General features: G+C 36.7%; 4 protein-coding genes across 6 annotated transcripts; 2 read left to right on the top strand and 2 right to left on the bottom strand.

Annotated features, from left to right (window-relative positions):
* Positions 1 to 430: 430 nt before the first annotated feature.
* On the top strand, positions 431 to 7,554 carry LOC121762586 (ATP-dependent DNA helicase At3g02060, chloroplastic-like). 2 transcript variants are annotated; one of them, XM_042158512.1, is made up of 14 exons: positions 434 to 1,152; positions 1,558 to 1,783; positions 1,983 to 2,228; positions 2,920 to 3,054; positions 3,871 to 3,995; positions 4,262 to 4,401; positions 4,758 to 4,828; positions 5,086 to 5,247; positions 5,529 to 5,615; positions 5,797 to 5,970; positions 6,244 to 6,288; positions 6,472 to 6,828; positions 6,962 to 7,203; positions 7,277 to 7,554. In XM_042158512.1, the coding sequence occupies exons 1-13, from the start codon at positions 503 to 505 to the stop codon at positions 7,061 to 7,063; spliced, it is 2,520 nt and encodes an 839-aa protein (XP_042014446.1). In that variant the 5' UTR covers positions 434 to 502; the 3' UTR covers positions 7,064 to 7,203; positions 7,277 to 7,554. The 2 variants fall into 2 exon arrangements, with proteins under 2 accessions (XP_042014447.1, XP_042014446.1); XM_042158513.1 differs by lacking the exons at positions 6,962 to 7,203; positions 7,277 to 7,554 and having other exon boundaries at positions 431 to 1,152; positions 6,244 to 6,393; positions 6,472 to 6,611.
* A 1,228-nt stretch (positions 7,555 to 8,782) lies between these two features.
* LOC121762053 (probable magnesium transporter NIPA8) lies at positions 8,783 to 14,383 on the top strand. Its single transcript, XM_042157809.1, has 14 exons — positions 8,783 to 9,039; positions 9,316 to 9,618; positions 10,400 to 10,487; positions 10,569 to 10,630; positions 11,053 to 11,138; positions 11,242 to 11,315; positions 12,382 to 12,484; positions 12,610 to 12,738; positions 12,817 to 12,916; positions 13,007 to 13,126; positions 13,501 to 13,591; positions 13,689 to 13,752; positions 13,854 to 13,950; positions 14,032 to 14,383. Exons 2-14 carry the CDS (start codon positions 9,526 to 9,528, stop codon positions 14,266 to 14,268), a joined length of 1,344 nt encoding a protein of 447 aa, XP_042013743.1. The 5' UTR covers positions 8,783 to 9,039; positions 9,316 to 9,525; the 3' UTR covers positions 14,269 to 14,383.
* Positions 14,384 to 14,522: 139 nt separating this feature from the next.
* Positions 14,523 to 14,963, bottom strand: LOC121760385. The gene has a single exon (XM_042156066.1). The coding sequence runs from the start codon at positions 14,961 to 14,963 to the stop codon at positions 14,523 to 14,525; it is 441 nt and encodes a 146-aa protein (XP_042012000.1).
* A 355-nt stretch (positions 14,964 to 15,318) lies between these two features.
* On the bottom strand, positions 15,319 to 17,444 carry LOC121762054 (eukaryotic peptide chain release factor subunit 1-3). Of its 2 annotated transcripts, none has more exons than XM_042157810.1 (2): positions 17,291 to 17,444; positions 15,319 to 16,771 (listed from the first exon to the last, which is right to left on the bottom strand). In XM_042157810.1, the coding sequence occupies exon 2, from the start codon at positions 16,732 to 16,734 to the stop codon at positions 15,424 to 15,426; it is 1,311 nt and encodes a 436-aa protein (XP_042013744.1). In that variant the 5' UTR covers positions 16,735 to 16,771; positions 17,291 to 17,444; the 3' UTR covers positions 15,319 to 15,423. The 2 variants fall into 2 exon arrangements, with proteins under 2 accessions (XP_042013744.1, XP_042013745.1); XM_042157811.1 differs by lacking the exon at positions 17,291 to 17,444 and adding an exon at positions 17,145 to 17,255.
* Between the last annotated feature and the right edge of the window lie 1,479 nt (positions 17,445 to 18,923).

Raw genomic sequence — 18,923 nt, 5'->3', positions numbered from 1 at the left:
GTGAATAGTACGTATAGCATTTATATCTATATTTTGTACTGGATCTGATATTAAGCCCATCTTTGTTGTCCTAGCTTACTTGCTGGATGGGCTTGTTTCATGCATATTTTGAGTTGTTGGAATGTTTTTCACTCACTAATAAATAATACTAGCTTGGGTTTTTCTTCTTATAAATAGTACTAATAAATAATAAAATCTTAATTTTGTACTACTACAAAAATACACACAAATTAGCATTAAATTAATTAGAGGAGAAGCTATACCAATACTACTTAACAATCCTCAAAACTTGATTCTCAATTCATATCATAAAATATATTCATACTTCTTTTATTTTTCATAAAATACATAATATAAAAATGTAATTTCTTTTTATTTTAAAATCATTGTGAGATTAATTGAAATGGAGCAAGTACTAATAGATAAGCGGAAAAATATCTAAGGGAAAGAAGGGATAATGAGGAGCTGAGAGAGCGCGGCAAAATCTTCCAAACCTCCATTGATGACTGTAATGGCATCACCAAAACTCTTCGGTTCATCACTCTCATCCATGGACGCACTCAATTGCGCTCCATTCATCAATTGGAGAGATTTCAATACCGGCCGCGGGGCTGACGCAAAGCACTGGTTTCGATTCGGCTTCAGATTAAGAGTAACAGCGAGAGGGGCACTTTGGTCGCCGCCGCTGACCCCGCGCGACATCAACGGAGCCGGAACCTCCAGAACTCGGAGGACTCCGGTTGAAAGCGAGCGGCGCGACTCCATATCGCTGCTGAATGAGAGGATTCGGCGTGAGCACTGCAAGAGGGAATCTCAGCCTTCGAGGCCGTCCATGGACGCCAAGGAGGCGGATATGTACATTCAGAAGGTGAAGGAGCAGCAGCAGAGGGGTTTGCAGAAGCTCAAAGGGGAAAGAGTTGGCGGCGACGGCTCCGCCTCCTCCTTCAGTTATAAGGTGGATCCGTATAGTCTCCGCTCCGGAGACTATGTGGTTCACAAGAAGGTTGGAATTGGGCGTTTTGTCGGCGTTAAATATGATGTTCCTAAAGGAGCTTCATCGGAGCCAATTGAGTATGTTTTCATAGAGTATGCCGATGGAATGGCGAAGCTGCCGGTTAAGCAGGCAGCGCGCATGCTATACCGCTACAATCTGTAGGTTTTTTTTTGTTTTAAATTCCATTTAATTGCATTGCTTCGACTCGTTTATTTCTTTGTTTATTGGTTTGTGCAATGAGGTCTGACTGTTAATTCAAATGTCGATTGATACTATAGAAGCATGACTGATTTCTGTTTTTTTGAGTACTCTACTGTGTGCACTCTTGCTTTGTTTATTCAGGAAATCCCATGATTCCTTAGTTTTCCTACTGTTTGCCATTTAAGTTTTTCTAGATGCCGGTAAATCATGCTAGGGTATTTCGAAATTATGGAGATTGCCCCAGGACTATGTGAGTGGTATAAGTCCCCTAAAAAACATTTGTGTTGGTTTCGATGTTTGGCTGTACTAGATCGAATTTCCAATTATTTGATGCTAATTGATTCCTTGTTTTCTGCTTCCAGTCCAAATGAATCCAAAAAGCCACGGACATTGAGCAAATTGAATGATACCACTACATGGGAGAGGAGAAGAATTAAGGGTAAAGTTGCTGTTCAGAAAATGGTTGTTGACTTGATGGAGTTGTACTTGCATAGACTCAAACAGAAGCGGCCTACCTACCCAAAGGTTGCTGCCTCGTCTGAATTTACTTCCCAGTTCCCATACAAACCAACCCCTGATCAAAAACAGGTAATAAGAATGAACATATGGTTTGCTCTGTAATCATCAAATTTTTGAGGACCTTGAAGTATCCTGATGACAGTTTAGTCTACCACTCTCAATATACTTCCATACCAATGCATTACATATATGCAGTTGCTTCAGTTATTTTTCAATATAGCTGGCCTAGTTGATGTTCATTTCTCTCACAATTTAGATTCTCACCTAGGCATTCATGGATGTGGAAAGGGATCTGACGGAGAGAGAAAACCCTATGGATAGACTGATTTGCGGGGATGTTGGTTTTGGTAAAACTGAAGTTGCATTACGTGCCATATTTTGTGTGGTCTCAGCTGGCAAACAGGCAATGGTTTTGGCCCCAACAATTGTGCTGGCCAAACAACATTTTGATGTCATCTCAGAGCGGTTCTCTAGTTACCATTATATCAGGGTTGGACTTCTGAGTAGGTTTCAGGTATGAAATTTTTTCCTTTATGCCTTATGTGATTCTTTTGAAAAAGTGGTTATTTGAGTTCCATTTATATCTATATTTTTCCTATATCTTAGACATCTTAAATGCTGCTTGGTTAGCTGAATGAACCTATAGTGAATGCCAAATAATTCATGAAGCATTGTATCATCAAAAGAGAAGCTTTTTGTTCACACCATCTGGTTTTCAGGTTTTGGTTTGGGCCTGGGTGGAATTTGTGCTTTGGTATTCTACAGATTTGGTGTAAGTCAAGGTTTTTTGTTTGCTTTGGTGCTTCTGTTATCAGAAGTAATTTGTTTTTAGCTTGACGTATCACTGGGTATGGTTTGGTGCTTCTGTTATCAGAAGGAATTTTGTTTTAAGCTTGACGTATCACTGGGTTGAATTTAATGGGTGGAATGCAGAGACATGGCTACCTAGTATATGATTTTTTATACACTTGCAGCATGATGATGGTCTCTAGAAGCTAGAAATGCACAATGTTGTTATATTTGGATAAGTAAATATCTGTGAACATAGTTTCAACTTGCGGGTCTAATTTTGGAACTCCTTCATAGTTTTTTTCAGTCTTTGTACAATAGTGTATGCTTGTTCTGGACCTGAATGCATAATCTTGTACTTTTTTTTGTTTTTGTACTAACTTTGTTCCATGGAATTCATCCTGTTTATCTTCAAGACCAAGTCAGAGAAAGAGCAGCATCTAGAGATGATTAAGAATGGTGAGCTGGAGATTATAGTTGGGACACATTCGCTGCTGGGTGATCGTGTTGTGTATAATAAACTTGGCCTGCTTGTTGTTGACGAGGAACAGGTTTCCCCTCTTTTTTTTATCTTCCACATATAGTAAATGATTTGTTTTTTTAACATCAAGATTAGTATACACATTCATAAAATTGTTATTGCACTGATTGAGATCATAATTGTGCAAAATATACTTCTAGATTACCTGTGTCTCATGCTATCCATTCTGATTCAAAACTATAGCATGAACTCATGCATCCTGAAGACTAGAGCCAAACTTTATTAGTAGAAAGTTCATAAACTGCCATTCTGTGACATGCAATTTGTTGAAGTGAAGGTTAATCTTTAAAACAAAAGCTCATTATGTTTCTATAACAAATGCTAGGAGATACTGATGGCTTTGGAGTTTTGATTTATAATGATATTCTTAGCAGAGTGCTGAGTAATTTCACAAATTCTTTATGCTCTCTAGACTAGAAAGAAATTCACTTAAAATCCACAGAAGCTTAAACTATTAGAGAAAAGAAGTGAGGGAGAAGACAATGAGTTGTATGAACTTGCGAATGCGATTTGAAAAACAATTGCAAAGAGAATAAGTAGATTGCTCCTTCAAATGAAAGCCTATGACAACAACTGTCCACAATACAAATTGTATGCCTAAGATACCACTCTAATTGGAAGAAGCTGTGGGGTCCCATGTTAGCAAAGGAAATCGACGGAGTAGCACTTGGTCCTGCTTGATTGACTCTCTTTAGTAACCTGTATTACCTAATTGGAAATTCTGTGTTATTCTTGTTATACCTATCTTTTCTGAAGCAGCATTTAGTATCCAAAGTTTTTACTTTCCAGTGATATTTGAGTATTTGTATCCCTATTTGCTTTCCAGAGATTTGGCGTTAAACAGAAAGAGAAGATTGCTTCATTCAAGACCTCTGTTGATGTGCTCACACTTTCAGCAACACCTATTCCACGAACACTTTATTTGGCACTGACTGGATTCCGTGATGCCAGGTAATCTCAGTCAAGCAAATTTTTCTCCGTGAGCTGAAATGAATCTAATACTCTAGCATTTCCCAGCTGTTTTGTTCAGCCTGCTGGATTATATAAACTAGTCTTGTAAATGAGAAAGAATGGCCACATGTAGATCTAACATTGTTGATGATATATAGCTTGTTTGACATTCAAAATCCACTTCCATGGCTTGTGCTTCTGGGTTTTATTTTATGATATATGTGTATAGTATTTTCCTTATTTTTTTCATTTTGCACTCCCTGCAGTTTGATATCAACGCCACCTCCGGAGAGGGTCCCAATAAAAACCCATCTTTCTGCATACACGAAAGAGAGGGTGACCTCTGCAATTAACCATGAGTTGGACCGTGGTGGCCAAGTGTTTTATGTTTTGCCTCGTATTAAGGGTAATTAACTACTCCCTCCGTCCCGGCTAAGAAGACACATTTCTTAGTCGGCACGGGATTTTAGGAGTTGTTGGTTAATGTGTTTAATTGGAGAGAGAAAGAGTTGGTGTAAGTATTAAATGGAGCGAGAAAGAGAGTTGAATATTTAATTGGAGTGATAAAAAAGTGGTTGGATGTATTAATTGGATAGAGAAAGTTACCAAAAATAGAAATGTGTCATCTTGGTTGGGACAAACCAAAAAGGAAACTGTGTCATCTTAGCTGGGACGGAGGGAGTATAAATTTTCTTGAATTATGTACGCACATGTTAACATGGAAAATCATAGTCAGAATGTTACAACATACACTGTTGACAGGGCTTGAAGAGGTTATGGAATTTCTGGAACAGTCCTATCCAAATATTGAGATTGCAATAGCTCATGGAAAGGTGATCTTTCTTACATTCTGAATTATGTATATATGTTGCATTGTGAACATATGTCTAGGGGTAACTTATTTTTGTTTTGCATTGCGGATCTGCTTCATATTTCCAACATACAAGCTGTTTTTTTGTGAGGCACTTTAGATTTTACCTTTTAGGACTAGGTGCAGCAGCTTTATCTAAAATTCTGATGCCAATCTATGGAAATGTCGTAATAAAATTGCTACTATGTTTTAACCTTTTTCTTTTGTGGTCTTATCCAGCAATACTCTAGACAGCTGGAGGACACCATGGAAAAGTTTGCGCAGGGGCATATTAAGATTTTAGTATGCACAAACATAGTTGAAAGTGGGCTTGACATTCAAAATGCCAACACCATTATAATTCAAGATGTTCAGCAATTTGGCCTTGCTCAATTGTATCAGGTTTTTCTGTCTCCTCTGTGCTTTGTCTAATTATCTATTAAGCTTCCCAAGTTGATAAAATTGAGACTGATATTGTGCTTGGAAATTGTGGGTTAAATTACTGAATTTGGGCTTTTGTTTCTCCAAGCAAAATAAACCGTGAAGTAAATAATGTACAACTAATATCTTGGCATTCACATATACATACCAAATGGAAAAGAAGCGCCATGCTAAACACAATAGAGTTGCAAAATTTAAATTTTGACCAGCAGTTTGTAATATTTACATACTTCACTGGCCAGTTGCGTGGAAGGGTGGGCCGAGCAGATAAAGAGGCTCATGCGTACCTATTTTACCCGGATAAGTCGCTGCTTTCTGATCTCGCACTTGTACGTTCCATTTTATTTCATCTAGCATTAGCTATATCAGTTATTGAAATAAATTAATGCAGGTTATATGCGGCTCAGTATATTTGTAGATCTATATTCCCTATGTCACTTATATGCAGTTGACTCTGAGTGGCTATATTGGTTATTTATTGAAAATTGCATTTGCAATTTGACTCTTCAGGAAAGGCTTGCTGCTTTAGAAGAATGTAAAGATCTCGGCCAAGGGTTTCAAATTGCAGAAAGAGACATGGCTATTAGAGGCTTTGGTAACATATTCGGTGAGCAACAAACAGGGGATGTTGGGAATGTTGGGATCGATCTTTTCTTTGAAATGCTGTTTGAGAGCCTATCCAAGGTAGTTCACAGGTCTCTTTGCTAATGCTAATAATAATGGGAAAAGTTTGTTGTTGTTTTGGCTTGTTTTTGGAAGTTATATTGGAAATGTTGCTCAGTAATATGTAGTTTGCTTTTTTTTGTTGTTAAGGTAATGCTTAGTTGATGCATGTATAGTAATGACTACGATAATTTGGAGGAATGAAATGTGATGATTGAAAGAAAATTAAATATTGTTCATGTGTCTAGATTCTTTCCCCCAATTCACGGGATATGTTTGTTTCTTGACTCCCAGGTAGACGAACACCGCGTAATTGTTGTTCCTTACCACTCAGTGCAGGTATTATCTACTTTCCAACATAATTTAACTCGGTAAAGTTGATTTTGAGGCGAGCTGCTGACCATCTATGTTCTTTTCCATGATCTGTTATTCATTATCCTTCATGTGAGTTACTATAAATTAGAGGATGTGCTTTCTTTTTTTAGCTTTGCATGTCTAAGATTTCAAGTTTGTTCCTTGCAGTTTGATGTGAATTTGAATCCACATCTTCCCTCTGAGTACATTAATTATCTAGAGAACCCCTTGGAAATACTAGATGAAGCTGAGAAAGCTGCTGAAAAAGATATCTGGAATCTAATTCAATTTACTGAAAATCTACGCCGGCAATATGGAAAAGAGCCTTACTCCATGGAAATATTGTTGAAGAAGCTATACGTCAGGAGAATGGCTGCAGATTTAGGAATCACTACAGTATATGCTTCAGGCAAGATGGTTCAAATGAAAACAAACATGAGCAAAAAGGTTTTCAAGCTGATGATGGATTCAATGACATCTGAAGTACATCGAAATTCTCTTGTTTTTGAGTATGGATCAATCAAGGTACGTCAATACTTTCTCCCTGAAATGACTATTCACATACTGAAGGGTGAGGGAAAGAATCAAATCTCTTCATGATTTCCCTCAAGTCAAATTTCTGCATATTTCACATATCTTTGATTTTATTGTGATTTAGGCTGAACTCCTACTCGAACTTCCAAGAGAACAGTTGCTCGATTGGATCTTCCAGTGTTTATCTGAACTTTATGCTTCGCTACCGGCCTTGATAAAGTATTAGCATCACTAGTATACACAGACATGTACAAACTAGACATAGAGAAGTGCAAATTCATTGGTGCAGTATAGATACCACTTGCTGGGGGAGTTGATCGAACAAGATGCGTTCACTATAACTAGTTCATAAGTTTTTTTTTGAAGGTATACCACATTATATTTTAAACCATTCTTGATTAGTGACTGTTTATCATCTGTTTTGTCTTTCTTTTTTCAGGACATATATCGAGTAGAGAGCTCTTTGGGAGCCTTGATGAAGTATATAAAGTAATCGGCTCGGCATTGAGATTTTATAGGGCAAGGTTAGTCAGGAAAAACATGTTGAAAAGAAATTTGATTTGTCCGCAGATATATATGCTTTGTTGTCATTCATTCATATAGATTACAGCTGTGTGCTCTCCATCAAGAAGACGTTTTGTTTGATTAATAGGGCAAACATTCAAATGCTCCCTAAGTTATATGTTGATAATAAAATACACAACTCTTAAACTTCAATTGGATTGTGACAGACGATAGAAAAGTATGTTCTTTTTTTGTTTTTTCTCTTCCTGATTTATTTCCTCCTTGGTCGAGATATTTCGACCAATCATGTTGCTCAACTCCATTTCCCTCTTAATCCAGTTGAAAATCAAATAAGCATATTCTAACAAAACATACTCAGGGATAAAAATATATGAAGAAATAAGCAGACTGATTGAGATCACTAACAACTTATTAATTAATGTGTAAAGACATTGATTACACGACGATAATCGATCGGTTTGGTATTGTTTTAACCCATAACTGATAACCACATAAGCAGCCCTACTAATCAGACATAAAATTTGTAGTGAATATGAATATTTCAGACAAGAATTCGTTTATTGGACAAGGAAGTTGCATTCAACGAGCTGTAATTTAGGAAAAGAATGATGAATTGTCGAGATTAAGGGTCAATTAGTTAGGCTTCTTACCTGACAAACTTGTGCCATTGCAAAAACATTATGTTTTATGGAGCATCTATCTTTTGGTTTGTACATCCCTTGTACAATCTTTTTCTTGTTACCATATATGCCCGTTATCGTTTTTGAACAATGCATACGTGTAATTTGTGTTTGCTCGGTTCACAACGCAAAAAGTTTGTGAAATTGCATTCAACGGCCGCTATTTTGCTCGGATGATGAACTGTGAAGGAAAGAAGAATACAACACGTTCACTTGATTAGTTTAGATTGAAATCTAAATGAGTTCAATACAATTAGGCTTGAGTTTGGTTGTTTGGACTTGAGTTAAAGGTATGTATTCTTTTATTTAGTAATTGATCGATCTTAATTATCCTAATTAATTTTGTTCTAATATGAATATGGCTGGGTTTGATTTGATTAGTTTGCTCAATTGGCACAATTTAGTTACACGAGTTAGGTCATGTTCTTGTATTATGTGTTATGTTAATGGATTGGAAACTAGTGGTCGTTTTATCTCTATTAAAAATAAGAAAATTGCATCTTAAAAAAATACCTTAAATATTTGAAAATTAATCAATGATGTTATTCCAAAACTTCACAATTTATAGTATTAAATTTTTTCATTAAAACATAAATTTAATTTATCATGGATAATTATAAATTAAAAAATGATGATGAAAAACAGTTTATAGTTGGAAAGTCGCTTGTAAAGACGGTTGTGCGATAAAATGTCGCGTGTATGCTTTGGCACGCAAAATTGACCCTTAATTTATGGAGTTGAATAAATTAAAAAGAAATTGGAAAAAGAGCAGACGCTTCTTCCTCAAACACGACGGCCAGCTTCAGCTGCCGTTCAAGAATTTTCAATTGCGCTTCCAAATTTTGTCTTCCCTTCTCTCTCTCTCTTCCTCCCTCCCTCCATCCTTTTGGGAAAGACAATTCATAATCTCTCCTCATCCCGCCCCACCCCCCGAGGTTCGGTTTTCCTACGACTTTTGTTGATTCATCCTTGTTGTCGCTCCCTCTCTTTTGATCAGGTATTTTTACTTTGCTGTTTGAATTTCTTACTTTTGCAATGTTCCTTCATTTACAGCTTTTGCCTTTTTCAAATCTATGTATACTGCTTCTTTTTCAAATTGCTTCTCAATCTGCATTAGGTCGGATCTGAAGAAATTAGAATTTGAGCTGCTGCACATTCAATTTCTCTTTCCCCAATATCAACTGTTAATCCTTCGGGGATCAACATAATGTGACATTGATTAATTTTTGGTGAGGTTAGAATCTGAATTGCTCTATTTTGATTGATCGTGAAGGGACATCCACCACTTTCGGCTTTGGTTTCTATTCTCCCACACAGCTCTCGGCCGTGCAGCTTTGAGGAACACTGGAAGCTGCAAAGGAAAAAAAGAATTGCCCTCTAGGTGTATGCAATTAACATTTGGACTTGACATTGTGATGAATGTGGCTGAATAGTGTCACGGTTTCCTACTTTATTTGAACTGTCTTCAACCCTGCACTTATCAATGGGGGAGTGGGTTGTTGGAGCCTTCATCAACCTTTTCGGCAGCATTGCAATCAACTTTGGAACCAACCTCCTTAAATTGGGTCATGATGAGGTGCGCTGGGATTTCAGCTGTTACCCCTAAACTGCTTGCTAATTATTTTTCATTTCCTTGATGGGGATAATTAGCCAAATGGATCATTCCCCTCGTTCGCAGCAAACATATTTTCTGCTCTTTTAATCATTTGTATTATTAAGTGAAACAAGTATCAGTTATTGACCTTGTATTGTAGTGGTCCATTTTTGTATGGCATGCCAGAAAACCTTCACATGCATGCACAAGTGGCATATGATAACAGTTGCAATGGTGGCAATTAATAATCATAAATGCTACGGTCTTAGTATCTATTCTCTTATCCTCTGTGCTTCTTCATGAGAAATGTATGCATTAATCTTTCATGTGTCCACCCAATCCATTCTTTTACCTGTAAAATATTCTCATTTCTGCTTATTTTGTAGTATTAGTCAGCATCGGTTAGGTGTGTAGTACAACTTGTTTGTGGATCATACTACTAAATCAAAGGAAGGCAGTAAATTCCAATTCAAGAGCAATATGTTAAAGTAATTCCTTGAACCTACCATGGAGCATGACGGACTAGCAGATGATGTCCATGGGACCATAGTTGGTTGGTGATAAAGCAAGATAGGATAGAAAATGATGTTCTAGAACTTTTACACATATATTCCATGCTGGCATCTTGTGTTTTGGTTCTCTACTGGTCTGTTTACATTGTTACACAAAACATATGGAAAAGTAAAGATGATCTTGCTTTTGTCTTTAGTAATTTCACTAGAATCATTTTTATAATAGGATTCTTTGTATTTTTATTTTGTAGAGAGAAAGACATTCTAGTGTTGGCAATAATGGGACAAATGGAAAATCGTTCACAAAGCCTATTATATACTTCCAGACGTGGAGAATTGGTACTATGAATTTAAGGTCTACCGTTTTGAGTAATGCCCAGTGATCTCTCAGTTAAAATGACACATGCTATTAATATGCAGGGATTATCTTTTTTATTCTTGGAAACTCTCTTAATTTCATTTCATTTGGCTATGCTGCTCAGGTGAGTATCATAAGTTAAACAGCCTCTTCGAATCAGCCATTTGTATAGTCCCATCTTTCCATTTCGGGATGTCCATAAAAAATAGTCCCATACAAAATGGAAAGTTTCTCTCAAATTATTACCACTATTTTATCCACATTTTCTCTTTCTCTCATACTTTACCTACTTTTTCTCATTCTCTCTCGTGCATTTTACTCAAATTTTCTTCTTCTTCTCTCTTACTTTACCAATTTCTCAATAAAACCCGTGTTGTCCACCCATGGGACTATTTTTGGTGGACGGGACTATTTTTGGTGGACGGGACTATTTTTTGGTGGACGGAGGGGAGTAGTATTTAGTTATCTTGATTGGCCAGTAGACGCATAATGTACAATTGATTTTTTTTACGTTGATGTCATTTTTTTCTTTTATCTTTTCTGCAGTCACTTCTTGCAGCTCTGGGATCTGTCCAATTTGTCTCGAACATCGCATTTGCCTTTTTTGTGCTGAATAAAAATGTGGCTGTCAAGTATGTTAATTTCTAAATTCTTAAACTTGAGTACACTTCACTCTAACCAAATAGCAATGGTTTATCACTCTTTCAACATCGTGCATATTACTTGTATTTGCAGAGTGCTCGTAGCCACAGCCTTCATTGTTCTCGGAAACATCTTCCTTGTGGCTTTTGGAAACCACCAATCACCAGGTATATCATCTGAGAATATTAGCATCTAACTAGCATTCTGATTTGTCGCAGAAATTGTCCTAATAGTATCCTAAGGACTACTTTCTGACACTCAATTTGATGATAGAAATTGGGATAGTAGACAACTCTCTTGGTCCATCACTTTTATTTGATTGGTGACAAGACACAAGTACATAAGAGAAAACATGCATGATATTGATGCATATTGATTTGAAGTACAATACACTGATCTATACACGGTTACTTGATGATTGTGTTAGTGGGGGAGTTATTTGAAGTTAGTGGGGGAGTTATTTGAAGTTAGTGGGGAGTTAATGGGTGGTTACATAGTTATTATTGTAGTTAATAGTAATTATTATCTTTATTTCCTTAGTAGTATATATAGGTCCCAGGTTTTAGAGATTATGAAATATTAAGTTAGATTAAGGACGGTATTTTACCGTAGGGCCTCGTTAGAGGATTATTGTTGTTCATTTCAGTTTGTATTTCTATTTCCTATCATATTTCAGTTCATGTGTATAACTTATCATGGCCGTCTTTCACTCCGTATCATGATCATACTATTTGAAAAACAAATCTTGGGAAAAAAGTATCCATTTTTAGCAATTCTTTGTAAACTTCTCCGACATTCACCAGACTTCACTGATCTTCAGTATGCACATCAAGGACCAAAGTTATGGAAACATGCAAGCTTAAACAATAATAGTTTTGATGTTTAGAGCTGCACGTTTTTTTTGGTCCTTTTTACTACACATGAAGGAAAACAAAAGCAACTTTTTGTTTTCCCTCTGAATTGAGTTTTCAGATTTTAATATTTTGCAAAATATGATATTTAGATGTATCACTACAATACTGGTATTTGTGTCTTATGGATCATTCAAGAGAGACATACTGATCACATGGATATGGGATTGTTGGTTAACTTTATCTACACGACTACATATTACATGTCAAACCCAATACTGTATGCTTAAGAATAAAGCTCCATATTTAGTATTCTTTCAGTTATGAATCATGCTGCATCATATATAGGTGAACTGAAAAAACTTTTGTTTTATTGTACCAGTTTATACGCCTGATCAGTTAGCAGAGAAGTATGGCAATAACACTTTCCTGATATATTGTCTGATTCTGGTTATAGTTGTTCTCTTGAGTCACTCTATGTACAGGTGAGACTACAGTGAATTCTGCATAATTAAATTAAAACAAAAGCTTGTTTCTGATCTATTTTTATGGTTAGATGACCGCACCTCTACTTTCAATCTTTGTAATCAGTCAACTGTGGAAAATGCAGGAGAGGAGAACTGATGTTTGCTATGCCAGGGCATGAAATCAAACCCTACTGGCAAATGCTTCTTCCACTTTCTTATGCTCTTGTTTCAGGTGCTATTGGATCATGTTCAGTACTGTTTGCTAAGTCTCTGTAAGTTGTGTTATAATAGGTTTCCTCCACATTTAACCTGTTTACAGTATACTAAATTCCTAATACTTGCTTATGTAGATCAAATCTTCTAAGGTTGTCCATGTCAAATGGGTATCAGTTGCATAGTTGGTTCACATACTCCATGCTACTTTTGTTCTTTAGTACAGCTGGATTTTGGGTAGATATCTGAACCTTCTATTTTTTAATATGGTCAAAATGCATAATATGATATGTTTTCTAATTGTTCATGCTCTCATCATTTCTACAGATGGCAAGACTAAATGAAGGGTTGTCTCTGTTTGATGCAATACTCATTGTCCCTATGTTTCAGATAGTTTGGACATTTTTCTCCATTTGTACAGGATTTGTATACTTTCAAGAATATCAGGTGCACATCTGCCTCAACCCATATATTTGAGTTACAAAATTCTAAGTTGACTCACTTATCTTGTTTCATGCATCTAACTCCCCTTCCCTGCTGACTTGCTGGTGTTCTTGACTAAAAGTTCTGTGACTGGCTCGTGTATACCTTATCTTACAACAGTTTGTTTAAAAATAATTTAAAGAGCTTGAATGTCAATTAAAATGTTTCATCAGTTGATCTTGGTTCTTGAGCATCAGATTAATAGAAAACTTTTTTGGCGTTAAAAAGTGGTCCTGGTCTCTTCTGAATTTTTTGGGTGTTTGGCAATGTTTTCAACTTCTAATTGATTTTCACCAACGGAGAATTGGCTTGATTAATATGTGATATATTTTAAGCAGGTATTTGATTCATTGCGGACAACAATGTTTATACTAGGAATGGTTTCTGTATTCATAGGCATTTCTTTGCTGGCACCTGATGAAGTAAAAGGTAGTGTCGATGGTCAATAGTTTCCTTGAGTACCCCCCCCCCCCTCCACACACCCACCTGTTGTTTGATATTAATATGTGAGGATGGATTCTTTCAGGCGGGGATATCAAAGATACACCTCTGGTCTCTGTAACTGCCGCTCATCCAAATGATGCAGACAGGTATTCTGCAGTGCACTTAGATACCCATGAACTGACATGCAGTGTGCTCCTTATGTAGAATCAACTACTTAAATGTATTCACTACGTGCAATTAATTACAGATTTGCTGCGCCCTTTGAGGACTCTCCTATCAAAGACTGGAGATCACTTGTGCAGACGATGCGGATGAAACTAGCCAACTTGCTTATCAAGACCAAGGTTCTTGAATTCCTCTGTTTTGAAACCGATGTGGTACTTAGAAATCAACTATATGGAAATTAAATTTCTGTTTTGGTGCAGGGTACTTACTCACTACCATTTGGTTTGGGAGATGAATCGGTTAACGCATCGTCAGTTCTTGTGATGCCCATGGTCTCATCTAAAATAACTGGCTTCAGACGGCATGTACTGGATAGGAACAAATTCTCTTTTAAACATCCTGGTTGGAGTAGGATTGATGAGGATGGTGGTGATGATGATGATGGTGATGATGATTTATTGCAATCATCAACACTGCTTCCTCAGAGTATAAAGTAGGACTAACACACACACATCACAGATTGATATCTCTATGTACCATATTCAATTCTTTATATTTATTTGTGTAAATTCTCAATTGATATAGCTTTATTATTTTTAAAAAACAAAACAATCTGATCTTGTACAATGGCTTGCTTCTCCATCCAAAATTACCCAATAATTGTCATATATGTTGCTGGCTTGCTGCTAACATTAAATACATGCAGGATACTTTTATGTATCCCATGATGCCATATTGATAAGAGAGAGACTCAAGCATGGATCACTTCGTCAGATTGCTGCTTCTGCAACCAAATCCGGTGATGAAATCTTTGGATAAAGAGGTCAGCCACCTTGTCTATATCATCCTCCAATTTGAATTCCTCCTCTTGTTCCTCCTTCGTCGTCTCCAGTGGATATGCATCATCATAGTAGTCATCTTCCATATTCATGGCACCGTCCATCTCCTCGGCTACCTGAACCACACTGGCTGGAGACGTAGCAACAGAGTTGCTTTCAATGAACTCTGAATCACCGGGTAGGAAAACATCACCACCCTCCTCGACTATGTCAAATTGTTTAACACGATTCCTCCTATGGAAGAGGTGGCGGACCATCCTCTTGTCCCCCCGCAAGAGAAGCCATTGTATGATGAGGCGAGTCTCGATGGCTCTCGTCATATCCTTGATCACCTTAACTCTGGATGCCGCCATCGCCATCATCTTCTTCAGCATATCTCTCTGTTCCTCAACTTTACACCAGTCTTCACTATCTAATACATAAGGGCTATTTGTGGATGGCCGTTGGAGAGTGGGGACTTATATATGACAAAATTTGAGTGCTAGTAATGGAGTAACCACTAATGATAAATAATAATTAAAAAAAGTATTGGTAGAAGTGCCTCTCCATTTCTTCTTCAACAAAGTAAAAGTTGAAAAAATAATGAGAAAAAAGCAAATATTAGAGAGACATGAAGGGTTATTGTCGAGGAGAAAAGATAAAGGCAAGAATTATTAGTCCTAACTGTTACCTCCCACATAATGGCGTTTGTGAAAAAGATAGCCACAATTGAATTGTAAACAAAATACTAATAAGGAAGTAATCTCTCCAAAATGGCATAAGCAATCTTAAAACAGTACTACTACAACATAAGTTTAATTCGTCTTCAAAACTCTAATCAGAATCGTCATATGCTTCCCCTCCGTCGTCTGACAACTCATCCAACGATCTTACATCGAGCTGATAACAAAGAATTCCCCCAATTCCACCAAATCCTCTGCAGAACTGAGACCCCTCTTGTGATTTGTTTGTGATAAATTCAAGAGTGCAGCCAAACTTCTTGTACTCGTTGGCAAACCATTCCAGCAATGGCATCTTTTCCTGGACCTCCAATTCAGCATTGGTGGCGTCCCTGAAATTACTCTGATCGGCCTCTTGCTCCTTCTTCAGATGTTTAATCACAATCTCACCCGTTGAGCTGTTTTTCAAGATGTATCTTGTTATATCCAAATTCTCCCACACGATCAAGGTTTCAATAGCTCCCATCTCCAGGATCTTCAACGTATCGTCTGTCCCAAATACATACTTCCCTGTATCCTGACTGATTTCCTCGAAATACTTACCAATTAAGCGTTTCTCCTGAATGAACTTAACGTTTGAAAGAATTTCTGCAGACAACTCAATAGCTTGGTTAAAACCATTTTCTCCACCATAAGATACATCAACCACATTAAGTATCTTTGCTTGCAGACGCGGATCAAACATGTCTGATTGGCTCAGTTCGGTCTTGAAGTCAGCAGACCCGGCCAGTATAAGGCCAGAAACATTAGGCTGACTGGTGCTTGGGTTAATGTAGAACTGTGTGGCGAGTTCTGCAGTCTTTCTCACATAGTTGTGTCGTTTTTCCATCCTGAGACGTGCAAAACGAAGAGCTGACTGTCCTCCCCTCCCATGTTTTTTGGGAAGATCAACAGTGAACTTATGGAGGATTTCTCGAGTATTTCCACTCAGTGTGCCAAAAAGGGTGCCATTTCCGTCCATGACTATGAAACCAAACTTGTCATCAGATTCCAACAGTTCATTCAGAGCTTCAGTGTGGAACTTGTTATCACACAGGTAGAGAGACGCATTGATAGGTTTAAAGGGCTCAAAATCAATTGTAACCTTTTTCTCCTTGCCATCATCAGTAACAATGGTTCCAGTGTAGAGAACCAAGCCATTTGGAGGAACCTTATTATACAGTTTTAGCCTCTGCTGGGCTGAAGTAATGGCACCAAGCACGGATTGACGATTTACCCTGCTCTTAATATTTGAAGCAGTTCCATATTCATCACCAAGCATCTTAGCAACCCGCGAGATTTGATCACGTGGAGGCATAATAAGCGATATCATGCTGGTTCCATTGCCTCTAGCTGATTCCAATGCCTTAATCAGTTTCTTGATTTTCCATATCTCAATATTCCTGTCAGACTCGGCATCCGCCATTTCCAATATAACCAAGCAAGAACAAGCAATTCACAGCCTGCAAATATCACGCACAAGAATACAATCAATCACACATGAATTCATCTTTTTCTAATTTTTAAATTGACAGGAAGCACTTGAATAAACTTTCCAGATGACTAATCTACACAGAAAAATTTCAATCTCATGTATGTGTGTATAATAACAAACAAATTTGATAACAAACAAATTTGAATCCAAATTAGATGCAACTACATTTTGATTTGATCCAGACTGTAGATGGATTGAGAACCTAGTAAAAGCAAACACAAAACTAAGAATCAAATGCGTCTATCAAGTTTTAAACTTAGTTCGATATCCGTCAATCTTTTGAACAAGAGAAGCAAGATCTATATCAGTCTCCAGAAACCGAATTGGTACACGTAACGTACAAAGGTGACATTTTTCGATGGAATTTGTTCCATGGCAACCTAAACTCGATCCATTTCCGTTCGATTAAAGAAAATAACGGAGTGATTCAAGCAACTCAACAGCGTAAGAACAAAAAATGAAAATAAAATGGAGGAAAAATGAATACCTCAAGAGATTCGGTGGCTAGCAATGAAGCAGCTGGTTTTGACTGATGTAGACTTTGAGGTTCACTCAAAACCCTAATTTAATTAATCAATCCAATTCATTATCTTCTTCCCCTAGTACCCTTCCTTCCCACCAGAATGCATTTTTTTATTTTAGAAAGTTTTTTTCTATAGAATTCATTCTTTATTAAAAATAATTTAATTAATCAATCCAATTCATTATCTTCTTCCCCTAGTACCCTTCCTTCCCACCAGAATGCATTTTTTAATTTTAGAAAGTTTTTTTTATAGAATTCATTCTTTATTAAAATTAATTTAATTATTTTTTTTTATCTTCTCTTGCTTTATTAATTATGCACGTCTAACCAAAAGTATACCCTAGTGTAACGGGATTATTATTATTATTTTCCATTCCAATATTCCTTTAAAAAGTGTCTTCCAAAATTGTGAATTACTCCACTTATGTTATGTGAAATTTATAGAAAGGGAAAATAAAGAGGAAACAAAAAAGAAGAATTATTTATTTTTCGTACAAAATGTTTCACATTTGTTTCAATTTAGTACAAAAAGTATTAAGTTTACATATTTCATACAAAAAGTTGCTTTAGTGTTTTAAATTAATATATTCCGTTAAGTTCCTACTAACACCGTTACTTCCAATTACATCATACATACAAAAAGTTTCATCAATGTTTCAAATTTGTACAAAAAGTTTTAAATTAAAACTTTCCATTAATTATTTCAAACACAGTTATTTTTATTACTCACAAAAATGAAAAACACAGAAAAAAAAAACACCACTCTTCACCATCAAATTAGAGAATTGCATTTTATTTTCGAAGCTTTCTCATGTAACAATGGAGAATACAACTAAAAAGACATTGAATCTTTTTTGTAAAAATTAAATATTGACTTATTGACTGTTTGAACCTCAAATTAGTCATTTTGTAAAGATGAAATATGTGTTTTATAAAGAATACAATAAAAAAAATAGAGTATATTGAGAGACTGAAATTTTTTAAACCACGATCAATTGCTTAAGGGCATCTCCAGTGGCTTTCGCCCAGCAATAGCCCAGCCACAAACTCCTCCTACCACATCATCATAACTAAAAATCCTCATGCCACATCATCAGGACAAGCAAATAGCCCAGCAATAGCCTAGCCACATCACCCCTTATTATATAAAACAAATAATTGACAATCGCACAAAATACGGAATTAAATTAACGACACATATACGGGAAAATCCAATGATTTTATATAAATTTTTAAAAAAGTACATTTAAAAAATTACATAATTAAAAAAAACTAACGCCGTGCAATCATCCGCGCCCACAACTCTTCAATTAAATCCATTTGGAGTCGAATATGAGCATCCGTTTGGCGCATGTCGGCATGTGCTTGGAGGAGGCCGGCTTCATCGTGCGGGACCCCATTTCATACGTTGGGGGCGGCTATGCCGTGGCTTGGACCGGCTTCATTATCGTCGTTGGCCCAACTAGTCAGTCGTACACCTTCATCTTCGACAATCATGTTGTGAATGATAATACAGACGTACATTATATCAGCAATGCAGTCGATATACCACAAACGCGTTGGACCCCTAATTGCCGCCCATCGAGACTGGAGCACA

This window comes from Salvia splendens, chromosome 13 (genome assembly GCF_004379255.2).
Source record: "Salvia splendens isolate huo1 chromosome 13, SspV2, whole genome shotgun sequence".
NCBI lineage: Eukaryota > Viridiplantae > Streptophyta > Magnoliopsida > Lamiales > Lamiaceae > Salvia > Salvia splendens.
This window is presented reverse-complemented; position numbering and strand designations above follow the sequence as displayed.

Excerpts from the sequence above, each read along its gene's own strand:
- LOC121762586 (XM_042158512.1), top strand. The coding sequence starts at position 503 with ATGACTGTAATGGCATCACCAAAACTCTTCGGTTCATCACTCTCATCC. Across the intron at positions 1,153-1,557 it reads ATGCTATACCGCTACAATCT|TCCAAATGAATCCAAAAAGC; the intron begins GTAGGTTTTTTT and ends TTCTGCTTCCAG. Across the intron at positions 6,289-6,471 it reads TTCCTTACCACTCAGTGCAG|TTTGATGTGAATTTGAATCC; the intron begins GTATTATCTACT and ends TGTTCCTTGCAG.
- LOC121762053 (XM_042157809.1), top strand. The coding sequence starts at position 9,526 with ATGGGGGAGTGGGTTGTTGGAGCCTTCATCAACCTTTTCGGCAGCATT. Across the intron at positions 12,917-13,006 it reads TTAGTACAGCTGGATTTTGG|ATGGCAAGACTAAATGAAGG; the intron begins GTAGATATCTGA and ends TCATTTCTACAG. Across the intron at positions 13,951-14,031 it reads ACTTGCTTATCAAGACCAAG|GGTACTTACTCACTACCATT; the intron begins GTTCTTGAATTC and ends GTTTTGGTGCAG.
- LOC121760385 (XM_042156066.1), bottom strand. The coding sequence starts at position 14,963 with ATGGCGGCATCCAGAGTTAAGGTGATCAAGGATATGACGAGAGCCATC.
- LOC121762054 (XM_042157810.1), bottom strand. The coding sequence starts at position 16,734 with ATGGCGGATGCCGAGTCTGACAGGAATATTGAGATATGGAAAATCAAG.